The sequence below is a fragment of the Anneissia japonica genome, unplaced genomic scaffold, assembly GCF_011630105.1.
Source record: "Anneissia japonica isolate Jap-2015-1 unplaced genomic scaffold, ASM1163010v1 scaffold256_len832006_cov191, whole genome shotgun sequence".
NCBI lineage: Eukaryota > Metazoa > Echinodermata > Crinoidea > Comatulida > Comatulidae > Anneissia > Anneissia japonica.
Genome location: NW_022691310.1, coordinates 700801 through 721596, shown reverse-complemented (window position 1 = coordinate 721596; position 20796 = coordinate 700801). Strand labels below are relative to the sequence as shown.

General features: G+C 32.8%; 1 protein-coding gene across 2 annotated transcripts in view; it reads right to left on the bottom strand.

The window, feature by feature from the left end:
• LOC117100019 (guanine nucleotide exchange factor VAV3-like) overlaps positions 1-20536 on the bottom strand; it is a gene marked incomplete in the record, with an annotated part of 44891 nt that extends 24355 nt beyond the window's left edge. Inside the window, 8 exon segments of one of the 2 annotated variants that reach the window (XM_033239565.1) lie at positions 722-919; positions 2823-2891; positions 3885-3974; positions 4788-4908; positions 5420-5485; positions 6719-6777; positions 7532-7648; positions 20201-20536. In XM_033239565.1, coding sequence (XP_033095456.1) covers positions 722-919; positions 2823-2891; positions 3885-3974; positions 4788-4908; positions 5420-5485; positions 6719-6777; positions 7532-7648; positions 20201-20407 — 927 coding nt within the window. 2 annotated transcript variants of the gene reach the window in all.
• Positions 20537-20796: the final 260 nt, after the last annotated feature.

Genomic DNA, 20796 nt, shown 5'->3' with positions numbered 1-20796 from the left:
TAGCAACCGATGACTGCTACAACAGTCAGTTATAAAAAACTATTAAAAGATGGCAATTGACTTATAAAGTAATTAGTAGATCATGCATCGTACACTAACAGAAAATTATTACATTTAGGTTAGATTTATTGCATTTGAAAATTTCCTTTGAGCCTTGCATGCCCTCAGGAAATTTTTTCAAGCATTAAATCTAACTTTTTTATAACAATTTTCCTATAGTGTATTATGCGGAGCTCTACCAATTGCTTAATAATGTTTACAATACATTTTAATCTATTAAACAAATGTCTACCAGGAGGTCAGGCCTACATAACAGTACCAAATAATCTTCATTAACCACAAACAATTTATTTATCTTCTTTCTATCACAAAGAGCTGCAAAGAGCTGTATGAAGATAGTCAGTGCGTGTACTACTAACAAATCATTCTAATAAATGCATACACAGTGATCACTGAGCAACCGACTACGGAAACCTGAACTATGGATTTATGATATATAGTAGTATGCTCTATAACCAGCAGTTTGATTAAAAGGTGATAAATGTCACAATTGACATATAAAGTAAATATAGTCAAGTAATTTAATACACTATAGGAAGTAGAAGCCTACTGTATGTAATTACAGTCAGGTTTTGAGTAAACTATTTAATAGTGTACTCCCAACCTGACTATAATTACATAATAGTGCAGAGTATTACAGAATTTGTTGCTTATGAAATACCTCTATTTTCCTGGAGATGGCACTGCTTTTACAAACTTCATCAATGTGTCGCTGTGCATTGGTCAGGAATGAGCAGTAGAAGCCATAAATGAGAAACTTGTCTTTGTGCTTGATAAAAACATTGCTCATGTTATGCGTTCCGTTATCTCGTGATCTATACAATTCCCTAGAAAACTTAAAGTGTCTGCTATAAAGTTCCTACAATGAAATCAAAGACAGTGGACAAAAATTTTAAACTTCTGTCAGCCAATACACAAATAGTAGAGGTACAGAAAAAAAATCGGTTTTTACTGTAGAAAATATTTCGTGACTGGAGTGTAAAATAAATTAATACAATATCCACCAAACCCGCAACCTTAAAAATGAGATCTAGTCGCTTGATAGCACCGTTACCTTACAGCATGATCAAAGTGTTATCGCTGGTCCAGGCCCATAACCATGAGAAGGGGGAGGGTATAGGGGCAGGGTGGTTTCCAATAGGCCAAGTTTAGCTCAGAAATGTTTCTTTAATATACAAAGATATGATAAAATACTACTACTACAGTAGTAAACCTGTCAAAAAGTGGAGTTTGCCGAAGCCCCCAAAACCCCCTGTTTACAGGCCTCTGATCTACTCACTGACCAAAGGGTTTTAACAATTTGTGACCTCTGTTGACATACATAGAGGGTGCGGTATTATAAAATTATTCTTCTGGGTTGTACTTTGTCATACATGGTTTACTTTATGTTAAAGAAGTTTACCATTGCTGTGGAATCCCACAATGATTATCATCATTCCCTACCAAATGTGGCACTCAATTTAATGAATGTTTCCAAAAACAAACTTTTACTGTTGTAGTAGCCGTCTTCCTCAGAGGACACATAGCCTAGTACATGTTTAATTTGGTTGTGTTTTTTAGATAATAAACAATTTTTGGAAAATGATAATAATACTATACAATGACGACAAATAAGGTTTGTGTTACGATCTAGGCAACTACGTAGCTTCAATTGGCCGATGTTTCAGGCCTAGGTTGGTTAGTAACTAGGCCTAGCTATAGTACCAAATGACTAGGCCTAGGCTAGGCGTCTAGCCCTACCAAGGGCCCCTCCTAGTCAAGAAAGTCAAGACAATTCACAAATACAATCGTACGTAGGCAAGGCCTTGACAAAAATAAATATTGTACAAACAAATCTGCTATGTACCTTGGTTTGACAACGTAAGTAAAATTTAGTTTCTGTTATGGCCAGTTTCAGTCAAAGTTTTGGCTTGCCACCCATTCATACAGTTATTGAAGCTAAGAAATCCTAGGCCTAGGCTGGCAAAAAATTGCAATTCTTTACTGTGGCAATTCCGAATGCTGTGTATATAAATGATCCTAAATGTGTTTCTCAATGTTTAAAAAAGATGTACTGACTCATTTGTAGACTTTCTTTTATGTACAAGACATAAACTGAAACCGAATACTGTGCAGAGATATAAATCATGGAGCAAAAAAAAAAAACATTTCTTTATTACTTATTTAATTTTTTTATTTTGTGTGTGATAATTATCATATAGGTTGCTCTCTAATTAAGGACCCTTCCATTTAAAAACCACCTCCTTAAAAAGACTACTTTGCTGTGGTCCCAAATTAGCAAATGTCTTCTATCTCTATTATTCTAATTAGAGTCCAAAGCTGTAAGATTATTGGAACTTTGGCCCCAAAAATGGAGGGAAACCTGTATTTGAAAAAAAAACAAAAAACAAAACAAAAAAAAACCACACATCTTCACTGTAAAAGGGTGAAAAACGCATTAGAACAAAGAGGGTGAAACTGGTGGGTCTGGCCCTCACTGCGATGCATTTATGTCTGTAATTGTTTAAATTAAGCATTTAAATACATAAAAGACCATAGATGTTGGGGTTCACCACCATCACTCTTTAGACCCAACCATTTGGGGTCCCGGCAGCTGAACTCTTGGTTGCCCTGGAAAAAGGTATAAAGCTTGGGAAAATGTATGCCAACGATGAGTCCCACAACTACTGTAGGCCTTGATAGTTATCACGATGGCAAACAATCCATAAACAATTATAAATGCCATGCATATCATATTTTAAATAGTATTATATTAAAATTACCTCTATATTCAAAAATATCTTTTTCCTGTCTTCACTACTTAAAATTGTACTTAGTGGTCTGATGAATTTCTGTAAAAAAAAAAAAAAGAAAAAAATCATAATATTAATCTTATTAAATACAGCAGCCTTGAAACTGTGTGCAACCCAAAGGCAAGTCAGTTAGAAATATTTTTGTAAATTTAATGGGTTGCTCAATCACAGTACAAAAGCATGGTCTAAAAAAGATTTGAAAAATGTGAAAACACAACAAATTTCTTACAGATTGGCTTTATACTTGTACCATACAAAGCACATAGAAAAAACTCAATTCCTTTTGTTGAAAAAAAATTATTTTACCATTTATAAAATGGAATTAACTACTTCCCATAAAACAATGTTGTGATATTATATAATAGATTATTAGTGTTACACTATCAAATAGTGTGCTTATTTACTTATAATAAATAGTACTCTCCCAATTCGAACAGGGGTCTCCCAGATTTTCATGTAATTTCCAGGTCTCCCAAAATTTTGTTTTCCATACAATCATTACACGCTATCGCTGACAGCTTTCAGGGATGTATACTGCAGTAATGTAAACAAATTGGGTATATACTTCATGTAATTATGAGGAAGAACTATACATTTTTAACAATCAAAATATAGTAAATAATCCCTCTAATTAAAGACCACCTCCTATTAAAGACCAACTTTCTGCAGTCACAAATTCACAAATGTCTTTTATCTTTATTCTAATTTTAGAGACAAAAGTTGCTAAAGACCATAGAAACCCTGGTACCAAAAGTGGCCTTTAATTGACCTGTAGTCTCTAAATTACTGAATTTTTTTTATTTACTATATCAGCTCCTCTACTTTAAAATATGTATATGTATAAAAATATCACTAAAAATAAAAATAACCGTAAAAACAAACAAATAACACACACCCAAACAATATCAACAGTACTGTTGATGCTACAGTACTAATTGAAATACTTTGCACAATATCAAATTTACTATTTTTCACTTTCATATAATTCTTTCAAAGATTCATAAAATAAATAGAAAAAATAAATTATCTTACAGTAACTAGGTTGTCTAGGGCCTCAACATATCGTTCTTCTGTATCAACAATCTCGTCTACACAGTATTTCCTTTTGTCTAGCTTTTTTGGCTGAGGGGATAAATATGAATATATGTATTAAGATAGAAACTAGATATCAGATAAGTTAATTGTGTGAATAACAAAAAATCAAATATGAAAAATAATGATATACAAATTACTATTCATTTAAAAAAATGTATTACTTGAACCATAAGTTCAAACAGCTAAATGTTCCAATTATTAACTTATACAGTATACATACACTGACTTTTATATACAATTTATTTCTACAGTATTTCTGCTATATTATTTGCAAAGTAACAAAACAATTAAATGGAATGCGATAATACTTGTCTACTATTACGTTATAAGCCCCTGCTTCTTAATAGGTGGCCCGCAAAGCACTTTATCTTGCTCCTCTAAGGGTCTGGTCGTGTGTGAGCTACTCCGTAAAGCAGTACCATCTACTCTCATATGTCCATGCCCCCCTCCCCTTATAACCGCTTGGCCATTTGAATTGAGATCATCAACAAACAAGAAATATTTCTTAAAGTGCCTTCATCTTTTGGCAAAATATTTAATCAATCTTATGGTTTCAATGAATACTGTGTCCTACAATATTGAAGTGCTCAAAGATAAAAAAATTAATTTGAAATGACAAAAAGAAAGAATTTCAGCTAGCAGGGGACTTCGGTCAATGTACCTAATAGTTTTTATAACAGGTCCATGAAGTATAACAAATTGCTTACAACTCTGAGATTATCTTTGGCTCATTAGACAAACTCTAACATATAATTTGGCAATTCAAATAAATAAATTAAGAATTATGGTTTAATAAGCCCATCATACAAATGGAGGTTTAAAATAAAAGTTAATATTTACCGGATCGTCACTTTTTTCCAATTTTCTTCTTATATTCATTAAGTCAGCATAGACGTCTTCATTCTCATCATCACCATCCATTGTTTCATAAATTTCTCCCTCATCGGCAATATCATGCTCACTAATAAAAAAACACAAAAACTTAATTATTATCACATCAACATTATTATTAATATAATGACATTTGGTAAATAATCGATTTATTTATATGAAAATGGTATTTGAACCAATTAGGAAATGTTATTAGAGTGGATATTATTTCTGATATTATTAATTGTACAAATTGACAGGATGGATAACCTAACCTCTTAAAGAGCCGAGGTTCTTTTGTGGTTAATGACAATTCCTTAATAAATCGCAAATATATACAGTATGTCCTATGAATTTAAATTGTACTTTGTAATTTTATCACTTTCAGAGTTTCGGAGTGGACCACAATGGGCTTTCTTTTGCCCTTGTCTTACTCTCAACACACCTTGTCATCTCATCAATATATTTTGTTCTATTCTTATATAAAATGGATAGTAAATAAATGAATACTTCATAGGAACCAATAATATAAACAAACAATAACAATAAATTAGAGTAATTAAAAAAGAAATTAAAATCAAATGTATAAATAGTATACATACTCAGCAAGTTCTTCGAGGTTCTTATATATCTGATCATCATCACTATCTGGTCCTTCAATGGTAAAACTAAAGCAATATTGAACAAAAGTATAGTAATTAATTTCCTTTTACTAAGTTCATTAAACATTTTGTTTCACCTGGAATAATAATATCAATAATAATTAATAACGATAGTCAATAAATCATTGACAGTCACTGAGCAAAATATGTCATAATACAGTACATTTATCTTAGCAAAATATTGGTCTCAGGTAGGCACTTGACCTGGCCGACTGATTTCACTGCTGTTGGAAGAGTGGAGTTGCAGTTTGGAAATTGAAATGGTTGCAAAATATCAAGATTTTCTTATAACCAAAACAAATGCACACTTCAAGTCACATAGTGTTGGTAAGAGCCAAGGGGGACAAAATGATTGGCTGTCAGCAAAGCATCTAGCTTCTATTATCAGCTCTCAATTCTCACCCCCAGTATTGATTAGCATCAACAAGTGTTGCACCCTCCAAAGATGTATTGTATTGTTTTGACAACATAGGTATGGTGCTCGTGATTTTGTATTTAATGCTGTAGTACACGCTGCCTTGAGTTTTTCCCTGAACAATGAGACTTGGCGTGTGCTTTTTAACCGCAAAGAACAGGCGCATTATAAATGCCAATACCAGTACCAGTTTTGTATGTCATAAAATACATTAAAATCAATTAAAACATTGAATATAGTACCTCGCAAAAGCATCAATTTTTTATGTTACCAAATTCCAATGAAACAAAGACTATTAAAAAATATTTTCACTGTTTTACAGACTTTTACGACAAAATGATAAGGCAATTTAAGGATCTATGCCAAAGAATATAGGAATCATTTATAATAACTCTGTAAGCAAGAAACTTTAATTCAATTGAAAGCAAAGAATTTAGCTCACTTTACAAACTACATTTAAATATTTAATTTATTTTTGTTTTTGTTTTCTTTTTGTTTATCTTGATATATCAGGCCTGATGTTACCGTCAATATTAGCAAGAGGCGGCCACAAAGTATTCAATTAACTTATAAGCCATGAAACACTCCCACCTAGGGCTGAAACATAGCGTGGAGCCACTTCAGATGCCTGAGCACGCTCATCTTGGGCCACTCCAGCATATTTCCCACCTAAAATTTTACCTTGCCCCTCACTTGCCTCCCCCACCCCAGATTTGAGAATCTGGCGCCGCCACCGATATTAAATTCCTGCACTCAATGGTGGAAATTAAACCAGGGTTCTAACCAGCAATGGGGTGGGATGTTTAAACAATTACAAAACTCACGGTGATGCGATTGCTGCAGCTTCTCTGGTCCTTGATAAAAATGATAATGTTTTGATGACCTGAAACAAAGAATAACATTAATCAATCAACATCAAAACATAAAATACAATCTTATTATTAAAACCATCTTATTTAAACTTCATTAGGAAAACAAATATTTATTTGTAATACAATATTATCAGCTGTAGAGTTTTGGAATTAAAAACAAATATCAACTTGTTGTACAGTAAAGTACTGTGTATTGATATTTAGTCTATAATGATGTGATGATAACCTATAGAAGAGCAAACATTCTGAATATTTGTAAAAGGAAAACCACTAAATACAGTATAAGTTCCTGTTTACAAGACTTCTATGCCACTAAATCAATAGTGCCTACATAGCAAGATATATTTGCTTGTTGCTTCACAGTTTTTCAATTTCAAACGTGACAGCAGATTTGTGACAAAGTGTTGAGAAAGGGTAGGTTTTGAAGGATCACTGCTTTTAAGGGGAGTGACTTAATGAGAATGGGAAGATGTACTGTATGCCAATGTTTTTTGAAGCAGACCACCAGAGAATATCAAATAATATAGCATTTCTTACAGAATGTATGATTTTTTCAATGAATGTAAACCATATACATTTTACTATTTTGTGCTTCCTTAAATATTCATGTAATTATTTTCTGCTTGTGGGAGGTGCAAACAGGAGTATTTAAATATTTAAATCGGTTGTCATTATATTATACTCATTAAATTGTTCCATCTGTTCGAGTGCTTTTTATGTATGCAAAAATGTTACTATGAAATTATACATAAGAAATTTACTTACTGCTCCAAAATCGGAAACATCATAGAGAGCTTGAGCAGGAAATAGTTGGCTTTCTTTCAAGTTGAATGTTTTTGCACAGGCTTCCAGGAATACACGTATGTTTTTTAAACATGAAAACTATAGAAAAATAAACAATGAATAAATTTGGTAATCACATATCATTATTTTAATTACAGTATTTATTTAACATATGTTTATATCATAATTTCTATCATCACATTAACAAAATAATAATTATCTTCACCAATAAATATATTGTTGGGTGGTATTTTATGATTGACCTACAGGTACTACATATTGGGTTTTCTAGTGGGATCACAATATAGGAAAACTAGAGTTGAATAGCTTGGTGGTTAAGATGCTTGCCTTCTAATCCCAGGGTCATGGGTTCAATTCTAGTCAGTGTTGCATTTTTTTTAACCCACCCCCTAAACCTCATATTGATATTTACTTTGTGTATGTTTGTCTTATGCAAGGGATTGTCACAAGTACGACAGTGATATTCGCTATTGACAATCCTTAGTGCATGTGTTGTGTGCCTATAAATAAATAAAAGATATAAATAAAAAACAGAACCAATTCAAATCCATCTCCACTCGGTGAGCGCTTGACTATCTGTTACTATCTGTGGACTCTCGGTGATAGTCTGAATGGATCAATGCTAAAAGCGATCTGTTGCGCACGCCTCTTACACAGGCTGTACTAGCTCTGCATACCTTAGGTATACTAACATTATGAGTGGAACATACACTACATCACATTATATTAATCATTCTCTACATCAAAAAGTATAAGAAACAAAAATAGCAATAAGATTTTGGTATAAATACATTAAAAGAAAAAAAAAACACTTAAAAATGAACAAGATTTTGACTATAGTATCATTGGGTTATTTTCATGTCCAATTGATGGGTGCAGTACACCGGATACATATATCATTAACAAAAAAAAACTAAGGAAAAGTCTCTAGGCATTATGCACAATGTAAAATGGAACATTACAGTTTAAAGCATTACATATATGAGAAAATACAAACACAAAAGAACTTCTTAAAATTTAAAGGTTTATTACACACTTGTAAAATTAAGACTACAGAACAGTATGCTTTGGGTGCCAAGGAAGCATGCATGTAATGATCAACCCAGAATTTTAACTTTTCAAATTTCAGAAACACACAAAAATCAGATAAAAATTATTGAGCAAAACTTTGCATATTGAAACAGCAATCCACAAAAGAACAAAATACCAATTTTATCATGAATCAAGATTTCTAACTAAATAACAGGTAAGGAAATTTCCAGTAAGAAAACTTGTAAACAAAATTAGCTCCTAACTAGTACAGTAGTACCTGTGCAATGTATGTATATAATAGTGTTACCTGCAGTTAAAATTCCACAAGCTTAAAACAATATCCAGAGATTAATCTTATCCAATTTGAATCAACATATTACTTTTTAATAGAAAACAAAGTGGTTGGACAGTAATGCCCTGGCAAACATGTAAAAGTCAGAATTTTAAAGATGTATTATCCCATGGTATTCATACCAAAGAAATCATAAAAAATATTTTTTTTAATTAACTTGCCCATTTTGAAGTAACATAAAAGTTATCAACTTGTACATAGAAATTAGAGTATTTAAAAAATGTCTGCCCATCAGTTTACAGCGAAAAATGATAGAAACACTTCCAGTCACTGAAGTGGTTTTATTATTTTTATTATAATTTTTTGGTTTAAAAATCAGGGTACACATTTTTAAATTCAATAATTTTTATGCACAAGTTAATAATTTGTATGCTATTACAATATGAGCAAGTTTATTTCAAAATTATTTTTTTATGATTTTTTGACATAATAGCAAGGGACAATACATCTTTAACTGTAGTATCCACTATTTATTGAGATTTCTTATAATTGTTTATGTTCTGTTTTGTTTTAACCTATAGTATGATTTTTATAATATTTTGATATACCATGTTGGATTTTTTTATTACCTAATTTCTTTTGGAAAATGAACACAAAGAACTAGCCTGGGCACTTTTCTTTCCTAGTGTAGAATATTATATTACACTGTGATCATGTTATCTAGTTAACTCAGGTGCTGAATAGTCCCAAATGGGTACACAGTCACTCTTAAAGTAACAACTCACAGAAGGAGTAAGGAAACAACAACAGTTTAAAAATAATTTTATAGCAAGCAATAGGCAAATTATTAACGGGGTATATCTTATTTTATGTTGTTAGGCAATACTGTAGTTCCATATGAAGATCCTGGGAATAAGAACCCTGGGTGATATTAAAAACATATTTGACGAGATGATCATGTCAGTTTAAGCTCTTTTGGGAGATCTCGTAAAATGAGCTTTCTCAAACACGTCTAGTCATAGTTTCTTGTGCTTGATGATATCCACAGCCAACTAACAGGGAGACAATTTGAGGGTCCCTAATGATCAGCTACGGCTGGATGGACCACCCTCATTTAAAGATTGTTGAAATAAAAAAAAAAATAAAATAAAAATTGATAGCATTGTACAGCAGTTACAATTTTATTAAAAAACTTGAATTTGTTGGAGATTGGTTGGTTTCTGGTAATCTTTTTATTGCTTGCGGGAGGGTGAGAAACCATGTTGATTTCCAAGAGGCTCTTGTGAAAGGGTAGGAAACATGGGACCCCTGTAATTTGATAGTTCTTGCGGAAATGATGACAACCTTAAACATCATTACCCATAATAACAAAGCAAGCTGTATGTAATAGGTAACAGTACTGTAGATTGATCTGTTTCCTGGTTCACGAGATCACATACACAGTACATAGGCAAATGGCATGTCAAGTGTTTAGATTAGCCGAAGGGAAAATCCCCAGCATGGAATAAATACCAGCTAGTTATATAATGGTCATTACAATGAAAATAATTAATATCACACAGTACCATAAGCATTGCTAGTCCACTATTTTCATCTCAGAAAATAAAACTATGCATAATTATCTAATATGAATTGGAATATATTTATCATTACATGTTTAACATTGATTAAGTAGGTCATTTTATTATTTCCTTAAAGGAAAACCTCAGGTTATAATATAGGTTTAAAATGAAAATTTAAATGATGATATTGTACTGTATTTTGACTTTTGTTCATGGATCCTGCCTTATCATTTTTGGTTTTAATGTGGGTTTTTTCTATACTGTGCTTTTATCACACCAATAAAAACTCATTCATTGTTTAATGACCACCATTGTTTTGCTTAACAATAGAAGACATGCATCAAAATGTCAATTTTAAGGTCAGACATTATTGGTTTGATAAAAATAATGTTTTGTCTTTCACCAAACCAGATGAACTATTGTAAGTTAATATTTGTATTAATAGAAAGTATCTTAATATTGTAGGCCTACTGTACTGTGCTGACATTTTGACAAAAAAGGAATTTTTTATCTTGTCAGAATACAATACAGTATTTATTCTAATAAACACCTCACTTGAATAAACGCCCTCTAGAGCCTCATTTAGAATAAACGCCTCCCTCGAAAAAACTTGGGTGTTTATTTCAGAAAAAAAAAATAGCTATATTCAAATCTAATGGAAACAGGATGGGATTAATATTCATCAAGTGTTTCACATTTACAGCAAAATTAAGGGGCATGTATTTTGAGTACTTTATATTTACGCAACCATTTTACAACAACAAAAAAATAAACGCCTTTCTCGAATAAATTATACAGTTACTTATTATGTATCACAAAAACAAATACATCTACAAGACCATTTAAGTTCTATACCTGTGTCTATTTTAAATCTTTTTTTTTTTTACTGTAAAATATAAAATTACTTATTCATTCAAATAATTTAATATTTTTTATGTGTAAGCTTTTACACAAGAAACTATTTTTTTACCTGGTATAAAAAACATGTACAAAGGGAAGAGGATGTCAATGCATATACTCTTTCTAAAAACATCTCAAGAGTGACAACAATGAACATAATTGTGTAACAGGAGTTCAAAGGAACATGGAGGATAGAACATGGCGGAATCAATTCCTCCATGAAACATTGGAGTAGAGGTTTTGTACTCTTTTGAATGAACTGATGAAAAAAACTAATGACGCCTTAAATACAGTAACACATTGTGTCACCAAGTATGAGGAAGGGGCAACTAGAGAACTTTACAACTATTACAAGCCTTGCCCCCGGCCGTCCTCTATTATTTGTGGCTACCAAATATTTCAATTTCACCCAAGGCCTCTAAATTCCCTCAGCTGCCTTTCTGACAGACAACACGCAAGTTCTTCAAAAATTTCCTATCAGTCATTCCATGCTCTTTGTCTTTGAAAGTTAAGTAATTATAAATAAGCTTAAAAGCTTAGTAATTAAACAAATGGCAGCTGATGAGTTAAAAGCAAGATTCACAAGATTAATCTGAGATGAATACTAAATTATAAGCAAGTTGTCTGTACTCTATAAATCTTGCCCAGGATATCATAAATAACTATTAGAGGAATAGCTATTAAACCTAACGACTGTTCAGTAGCTTGCAAATGCTTGGCTTTTTGAAATACTGTAGCCTTGCTACTCATACAGTACCACATGATTTACTATAACAGTATCCTGGAAACCTAGGAAAAAGATGCAAAGAATATTCCTTGATACTATCAAGTCTCTACAGCAACAACAAAATCATGATCATCATTAATAATATGCTTGTTATGTACGGGTAACAGTATACTGTAGTGCCACTTACATATTATTATTAAATAACACCTTTGTAACTATTAAAGACTGCAAAAACAGATGTGTTTGTCTTCAAAAAGATTGAGATGGCAATATGCCACTTCAGTTTCATCATCATTTAGCTTTGTAATAATAGTTCCTGGTTCAACTACAAACAAAATGCACTGTAATTAGAGCATTGTAGGCACACTGTATCCTGGTAGTGTTAGCAAAAAACATTAAAAAAGGAACTTTGAAAGAGATGCTTTTTATAATACTCTGGAAATTCTTAGAAGTTTTTTTTCTAAAATTAGATTTACTCAGGAAAGGTTTACATAGTACATTATGTATTTTTACTGTATGTGTGCATGCATGTAAGTACATCTACATTTAATTTACCTCACTGTCTGTAAAAATTGTTAATTTAGATGTACCACTATTATTGTTGTGTGTACCACCAATCTTAAGGTGTTATTTCTAATAAATTGATTGATTGATTGAAGTACTTTTTAATACAAAAAAATAAATAAATAAAAAATAATCTCAAAACACAACAATCATTGTGTACTTTTTCAGAGTGATGGAAATAAAGTTGTAAGAATTACATCTGGCTTCATAAATAATTTGTTTTTGTTTATTTGGGTGAAATTTCAAAGTTTGGCCTGGCAAAACCAGCAAAGTCACACATTCATCATTTCATTTCACCAAAACCTTAAAAGTACACACACAGTACAAAAATATAGAAAACAGAAGACAATACCCATTGTCGGTGGTAGCAGTGGCATATCTAGCAGTATTAAAATGGGGGGGGGCTGGTGGAGGGGCGCGACCAAAATATGAGGGGGACATGGAATTATTTTCGGTGGCCACGCCCACTGAAAAATATTGCATCTTAGATTCCTGAATACATGTTAACCGTGCAGCATAAGCATAAGCCTAGCCTAATTTTTTTTGCTTTGAAGTTTTCGAACCAAAATAAGGTGATTTGAGGTGATTTTTATTCTACTTGATCTTTTTGGTGGGAAAATGGGAAGGAGGAGGGGGGGGGGCAAGTATTTTTGTGGGGGGGGCATGCGCCCCACCCCCCTTGGATACGCCACTGGGTGGAAGGATAAGAAAAAGTCAGAGTGACAGTGCAGCAATTAAACATGCATCCTTAAGATTTCTCTACTACTACACTTAGTTTTTAGACCAACATTCACAGAAAGAGCCTCCATGGTACCTAATGCTTGGGCAATGCGAGTTGACTGGCAGGGGCGCTGCTAACAACAGTCTTAACATCGAAGCTGGTTCCAGGTGCTCCTCACCCAGGGATTGGTTGGTAAAACTAAGTCTTCTTGGAGACAGACTTAAAATGGAGGTCCAGTGTGCACTATAACTAACCCATTGCATCTTTCGAGTAGGGGGTTACCCCGTATGGTTCATTTCAGCCCCTGTCGTTGTGGAATGATGTGAACATGTAGCTACTATAAGCACCATTTGCTGCTAGGGAATCACAGACCACGCCCATATATGCAAGTCAATGCAATTATACTGCGAGTTATGGGTTATTCTCCTATCTTTAGCTATGTAAATGATTTGCCAAGTTTAAGGGAAACAGACTAAATTATTAAAGAGCCGTGGCATCACTAACATATTGGCTTGTGGTCTTACAGTAAATGCAATGAGTGGTTTTCCTAATGGTGTAATATTAAATCGTCTAAAATTTAATGTTAGCAAGCAAGCTGTTTTTATAACACTGTACACATTTTGTATGATACATACTGTAGATTCATCATTATTAAGAATTGATTTAGAGTTTTGAGAGGCCCTCTAGGCTTGGCCAACAGTGTGACTCAGCCAGAGCTGACTGAAAGGATCGTCGTTGATTTAGAGGTACACAATCTGCATGAATTCAATTTGAATACCCCCAAGTCATTACTGGTACATTGAGGAACTTTAAAACATTCAAAATTTGGTCGAGTAGAGGCTTGTATGTATAAAGACTACCAATTACCGGTATATTACGCCCACTAGCTTTGGTCGTGACTAAACTCCGCCTATTAAAGATTACCTACTATATGTAAGATTGTGAAATCTCAACTGGCTGGCATCTCTCATGAATGGATGTTTGTAATTTGTGTTATTTCCAGCATCATGTAAAACTTGGCCCCAATAAACGATGCAAACTATTGTCCAGTTACATAGAATCTTACTAGACAGTTTGATTGATCCTGACATTAAATTTTAATATACAGTATTCTGAGATAAAAAGCCTCATTTTGTACAATTTGGCTTTAGATTTGATGTTGAAGTGAATTAATGCCATAAAATTAATAATGATCAATTAGTCCATGATGGTCATTTATATGAGTGTCTTCATTAGATTGTTATTGGCTTATTACAGAAATTCTGTATTTACTGTAGCTCCTTAAAAATGAATTAAATTAACAAAGAAATAATGTGAGTGTAAAAAAATGACAGTTGCAGTACATGAAAAGGGGATCTATGGAATAGGTCACTGTATTTTTAGCAGTATGACAATTGACACATATGATCTGTATGCAGGTTTGAATCCTGCCTGAGACACATGTACAACTCACAAAAGCTGGAAACTTCTGTTGATACAGTACAATCATTCAAGCACCGTTTATTTTGCTATTTTTTTATACATTGTTTTGTCAGTCAGTGCTACCTTAATTACTGTACATACCTAATAATATAAAATTCTGCACTGCTATCCTTTCTGTAAATCATATGTCTGAAGTGATGTAGGTTTCAATTAAGGTTTTACTCTACACAGTGTATATTATTACTATACTATGGTACAATAATCATGTAAATTGCATAATAGCCACAACTCTCCTACAAAGGTACATCAGCAGCCTGCAATTCATCCCATAATATCTATCTCAAGCCAACCTATGTCATGCTTGAAAACAAAATTGAGTACTGTTGTGAGGTCCATATACAGTAAGTCTGAACTCAACAATGAATGCTCCTACAGTACCGTCAACTTCATAACCATGGAATCAATTACCACGCAGTTGATGCACACTTCCTTCATTGGGCAAATCATTCAACAATGATCAAGCATCAAACAAAAATAGTTAAAACAAACACTTAAAATTATTTTTCTTGTTATATTTATCAACATATACTGTACAGTACTACTACTGTATAGTATAGTATATAGTATGGCAAAAAGAGAAACCTGAATCAAATTTCATAGCAATATTAATTGCAAATTTATGATTTTCTGATTAACATGGTTCACTCATTATTACGCTGCTGTTTAGGAATACAGTAAGTAATGTAATTTGCTCGCATGGCAGAACACTGTACTGAAGTGACAGCATTCCATGTTGCTGTACCCTTCCGGGTTCTTCATAAAAAGAATCGAATAATATTTACATTACTTCTAATCCCAGTTACGGTAATATTTTTATGATCTCACTTCACTTAAATTTTAATTATATTTATATTTACTTTATCTGTACAGTTCTAATTCTTTTTTCAGTTATTAAATGCATGATCCATATTATAAATGTAGTGGCAATTAAGAGGTTATGTATCTTTAAAACTTATATTGTATTGAGCGCAGGTTCTAACCAGGCCAACAGTACAGTATATGAAATGAAATATATTATCTAAAAAATCTGCTGTATCCATGTTTATCAGTTCAGGTGAAAAAGCCAGAAAACTATAATTCTTTAAAAAAAATCAATGTGGGAGTGACCTTCTCAACCTCAGGGTCATCAATTTGCATCCATTTATTCATTCTCATTCTCCACTTATAAAGGCAAAATTATGGCAAATATACAAAAATTTATTACTTTTTGGTTATGATCAATAAGGTTTGTGAATTAACACAATTTACAGTCTGTTAACACTCTGGCTCTTACACCAAGTAGATTTCAAATAATTTACATCCCTCCATATACTGTACCTTCATAAAAAATTATAAGAAAAGTAATATAAATGTATAATAGATAATGTACAAAAAAATAAATACTGACATTTTATATAAAATTACCTGAATACCTACTACTGTATACTGTAAAATGATCATAGAAAAAACATAGAGAGAAAGAGATGGGTTGTCAACCTACAGATATACTAATTATTTAACAGTAGGTAATACAAACATCATGAAGTGAGAAAAAGTACACATAGAGAAAGAAAAGGGTCCTAAAATGATCATAATGCAAATAAAATCTACAATTCTTTCTATCAACCTACTGAAACCGAAATCAAAGTGTACTACTGTATGATGTGTAATTTGTTAATTGTAAATAAGGTATCTCACGGCCATAATGAAAAACAGCATTGTATTTGTTGATTTGTGCTTCGTGAATAAATAAAGTTTTACTACATGTACTACTGTATGGTAAAGGTACAGTTAGGAGAATAGGCCTAACCCATAACTTGCAGCGTCTTTGCGTACAGGTGTGGTCTGTCACTACTATAGTAGCTGCGGAGAGGCGCTTTACAGTAATTCACATCATTCTAAAATATGCAATGGGTTTTTTAAAGTGCCACTCAAGCCAGATGTGTACACTACAGTACTGTATGTACATTACACTGGACCTGTTTTGTGCCACTTTTTTTAAACCTTGTTTAGTGACTACAATTAATGATAATTTTGAATAAAAATAAAATTTCGTTTTTGACCTGTTAGCACATCCTCTGCCACAAACAATGGAAATTAAAAAATAAATAAATAAAAATTGTTTTATTTTTATCACGTCCGTCGCTGCCTTAAAATCTTCCAAAAATTATATTTCTTCCTTATTAATAATATATTGAAATAAGCATTATCAATCTCATTACTACACTGTTTTCATTTACCATTAAAATTTAATTTTCAATTTTTCCTCCTCCTATGCTTTTTGGCAAAACCATTTGCTAAATACAGTACTATAAGAAAATAATTTTTTTTCCACCTTACTCTGATGATCTTTGAAAAAAATAATTGCACTAAAGGTATAAAAAAAAAGACTACCAACCAAACCCTGGCCGAGGAGCGGCTTGAACTAACGCCAATGTTAAGGGTGTAGTTAGAGGCGACCCTGCCTCAACCACTGATATACAGTAACAATCATCATAAAAATTTCAGTTACAGTGAGTAGTGATATGATTGATCATCCAAATTAGATCTCCCAATTAAAATAAAACAGGGATGTTACACAGACCATCTCCTTGATCAAATTCCAAACACAGCCATAGTTCACTACATACAGTACCGCTAACAGTAATACATCCATTAACTTGCTTCTGGTCAGTCTGTTTATTAAAATGACATTATCAATCAAATTAAACCAAGTTAGTACTGTACATTTACTGAAATTCTATATCGAATAAATGGTTAAAAAATTTAAATTATTATGGAATTTATCATATCAAGTCTGCAAATTTCTTGTGTGGAATTTGCTGTTAAAGTACTTTCCATAGCTCTTATGTGCGGTGACTTTTCAAACAACATTTTGGCACCTGTGGCGCTCATTCCAAATATCTTGTTTGATAACATTTTGCCATGAATGCCAAAAGATAATGAGATGCCCACTTTCTCTTAAGACAATTGAAAGTGTGGGAATAAAAAAGATAATTAAATGTTTGAAAATGTTTATAAAATATCTATTTTGAATTTATAGTATTTTTATTCCTTTATTCCTAGTTTTATATTTGTTGTATTTTATTATCGATTGGAAGTGGTTTTGAGAAGCGGGAACGGTTTGGTTTCTCAACCTTGAAGTCAGGGTTTCAATCCCTCGCAGTACATTTTGCTTGTGTCCTTGAGCAAGGCACTTTACCTGGGTTGTTTCTCTCCACTCAAGAATACAAATGGATACCTGGTGGGGTTGCTTGCTACTGGGCCAACATGTGCACCCAATGACCAAGGAAAACAAAATACTTTGTATTCTACAGTAAAGGCGCTATTACAGTAATACTAAATATAAAAGATGCGCTTAATGTGTGTACTGGCTCGTCAAGTGTACATGGTGACCATACTAACAGTAACAGTTAGTAGCTTCATTTCAGTAGTAATGAACATGATTTGAAAAAAAAAATGTTTATGTTGCGCATATACAGTAGATAAGATGACCTCTGTTTTTCGTTCCTAAGTTGCTATTTTAAGCCTCATCTTACGCGATTACTGTATGTATTCACCGCTGTCTGTTTGTTAGCAAAATTAAACAAAAACTATTAATGATTATTTTCCATTGAATATATACAGTATTTATAGCCAATTCAGATATTAGTATAAATAGTGTACCAATTGTTATATTTGCATTCACTACATACTTATCAATTTAGGGATTATTTTAATACAAAGTCTGTAGAAAATAAATTGTTTCAATTTGTGTTTCATTTGTGCAAAAAAATCTCTGATGTGCCGCATGCAGCCCGCGGGCCACACTTTGCCCACCTGCGTTTTAAAAGAATAAAAGAAATTATTTATGTTTTACAGTAAAAGATTAAATTTTACTTTTTGTCCAATTTTGGAAATTTTGGCTGGGCCCCAGGGGACTTTTTAAAATTTTTTTTCTGTATCTTCAATATTTTTTTTTCTGTAAATAAGATCTATTTACATATTCCGTATCATTTATTTCTGAGGAAAAGAAGGTTTTCTACAAAAACAATGTTCCCGTAGTCTTGTGTCTCCATTTTTCTTCTGAAAATAGATAAAATTAAGACTACCTTTCAATACACTCAAAATGTTGATATATACCCGTACATATTTAAAGTTACTCTTAGGTATGTTACAAGCATGATGTCACACTTCAATATTTTGGCCACTCTTTCATGGTGGTCTTGCACTTCCGTGTCAAGGTGTTGGGTTTAAAACAAATATTTAAAATTGCGTTTCTGATTGGATATCAATGATGTCATGCATTGATATGCAAATTAAAGTTTAAAGGACGGTCACGCATTTATTTTACGTTCATCCATTGTTTATTTCCGGTGCAGTTGATGTCTGAAGTTTATACTCGAATAAAATCCACTTTTGTGGTCAGGAAAGTACATAGTAATCCTAATGAATAGTAATTTAGAGAGATAAGTAATAAACATTTTGACCAAAAATGAAAGAATTTTATGTCCGCCAAGTGTTTTTTGTAAGATGAGTAGTCAGCTATCTTCCCACAATCACAGTGCACTGACACTAAATTATGGCATCGATCCAGTTTCACCAAAACACAAAGGTCACGACCACTCATACAATCGCTACGCCAGATTTCCGCTTAAAAATATTCTTTTAAAAAATTATATAAAATCAACCACTAGCTCAAATTTAATCAAATAACCTTTATTTTAATATTTAAATGTTGGAGAATTAACTTGCATCACCATTATTTGGATCCAAGATTTTCTTTTTTAACATACCTACACTATTACTGGCTACTGGAAGTCTGTTATTTAATATGTCCTTGGTCACCTTTCCTAATCCATGACGCTTGGCCTTTTACCAGTTTTCTGACCCAAGTATTTACCCGGGTCATTTCACCCCGAAAAGGCCAACTGACCCGGGCCAAATCGACTCAGGGCCGGAACAACTGTGATTCAATTAAATAGACTGCCCTTGTTTTCATATCTAAAACACATTACACACAAGTACCTTACAAGACTCAACATGACGCAATACTAGGCCCTAGGCTATTTGAAGTCAGAGATTCTTGCCACTGCCTGGCTGTGATACCAATCAAGATATGGATTCTTCTAAGCAAGTAGGTATTTAGGCAGGCTTAGCTAGCCTATGTTCCATCATGCTTTTATATCTCATATTTACTACTTCCATTCATTTACTACAAAGCAATGCACAGTTTTCGGTTTCGAAATAAGAACCTATGTTCATATATACAAAATAATGCTCAAATCTGGCCGCTGCAGGCCAATATTACAGTTTAAAAGCCATCGTTCAAACCAGGAAATACAGGGCCACAAGCCGTACGTACACGCACAGCTGGGCGGAATTGTCATACCTGTAACATTTGAGGGCGAAGAGAGATGTTTCTTAGGTCCACAGTTCCAGTTTTGATCATATTAAGTAATTGACACAACACGACACCATCTCTCAAAGTTTGAGCTAAATCGAAAGCTACTGCATTTGTCCAGGTTACCCGATGTCCTTTTGGGATCACTTTGCAATCGATTAGCCATTTTGTACAAACTTGCCAGGGTTCCGTCATTTTGGAATCTCTCTCGCGAACGAGAGCGATGATCGAGAGCAGAGCCTTTGATAACCTTACGTTCGTACTTAGTTGGTGATTAAGTATTCTTTGCTCTTGTCGTTTTGGGGAGTTTTCCTGCAATTTTGTCAACGTAAATAAAATGTACTGTTCATCACATTTAAAACAAGTTGTTCCAAAAATCTAAAAAGCTACGGTGTGATGTAAATTAATATTAAAAATTATAATTTGATGATAGATAATTCATAACTTAAAAACTTTATATTAAAATTAATTTGTTTTGATCGTGTTAAAAGACTCAGAATAGATTTGTTAAAGGTCAATATAATGGATATGTAGGATCTAATGAATATTCATTATATTATTGACAACCGAAAGTTTGGATGTTG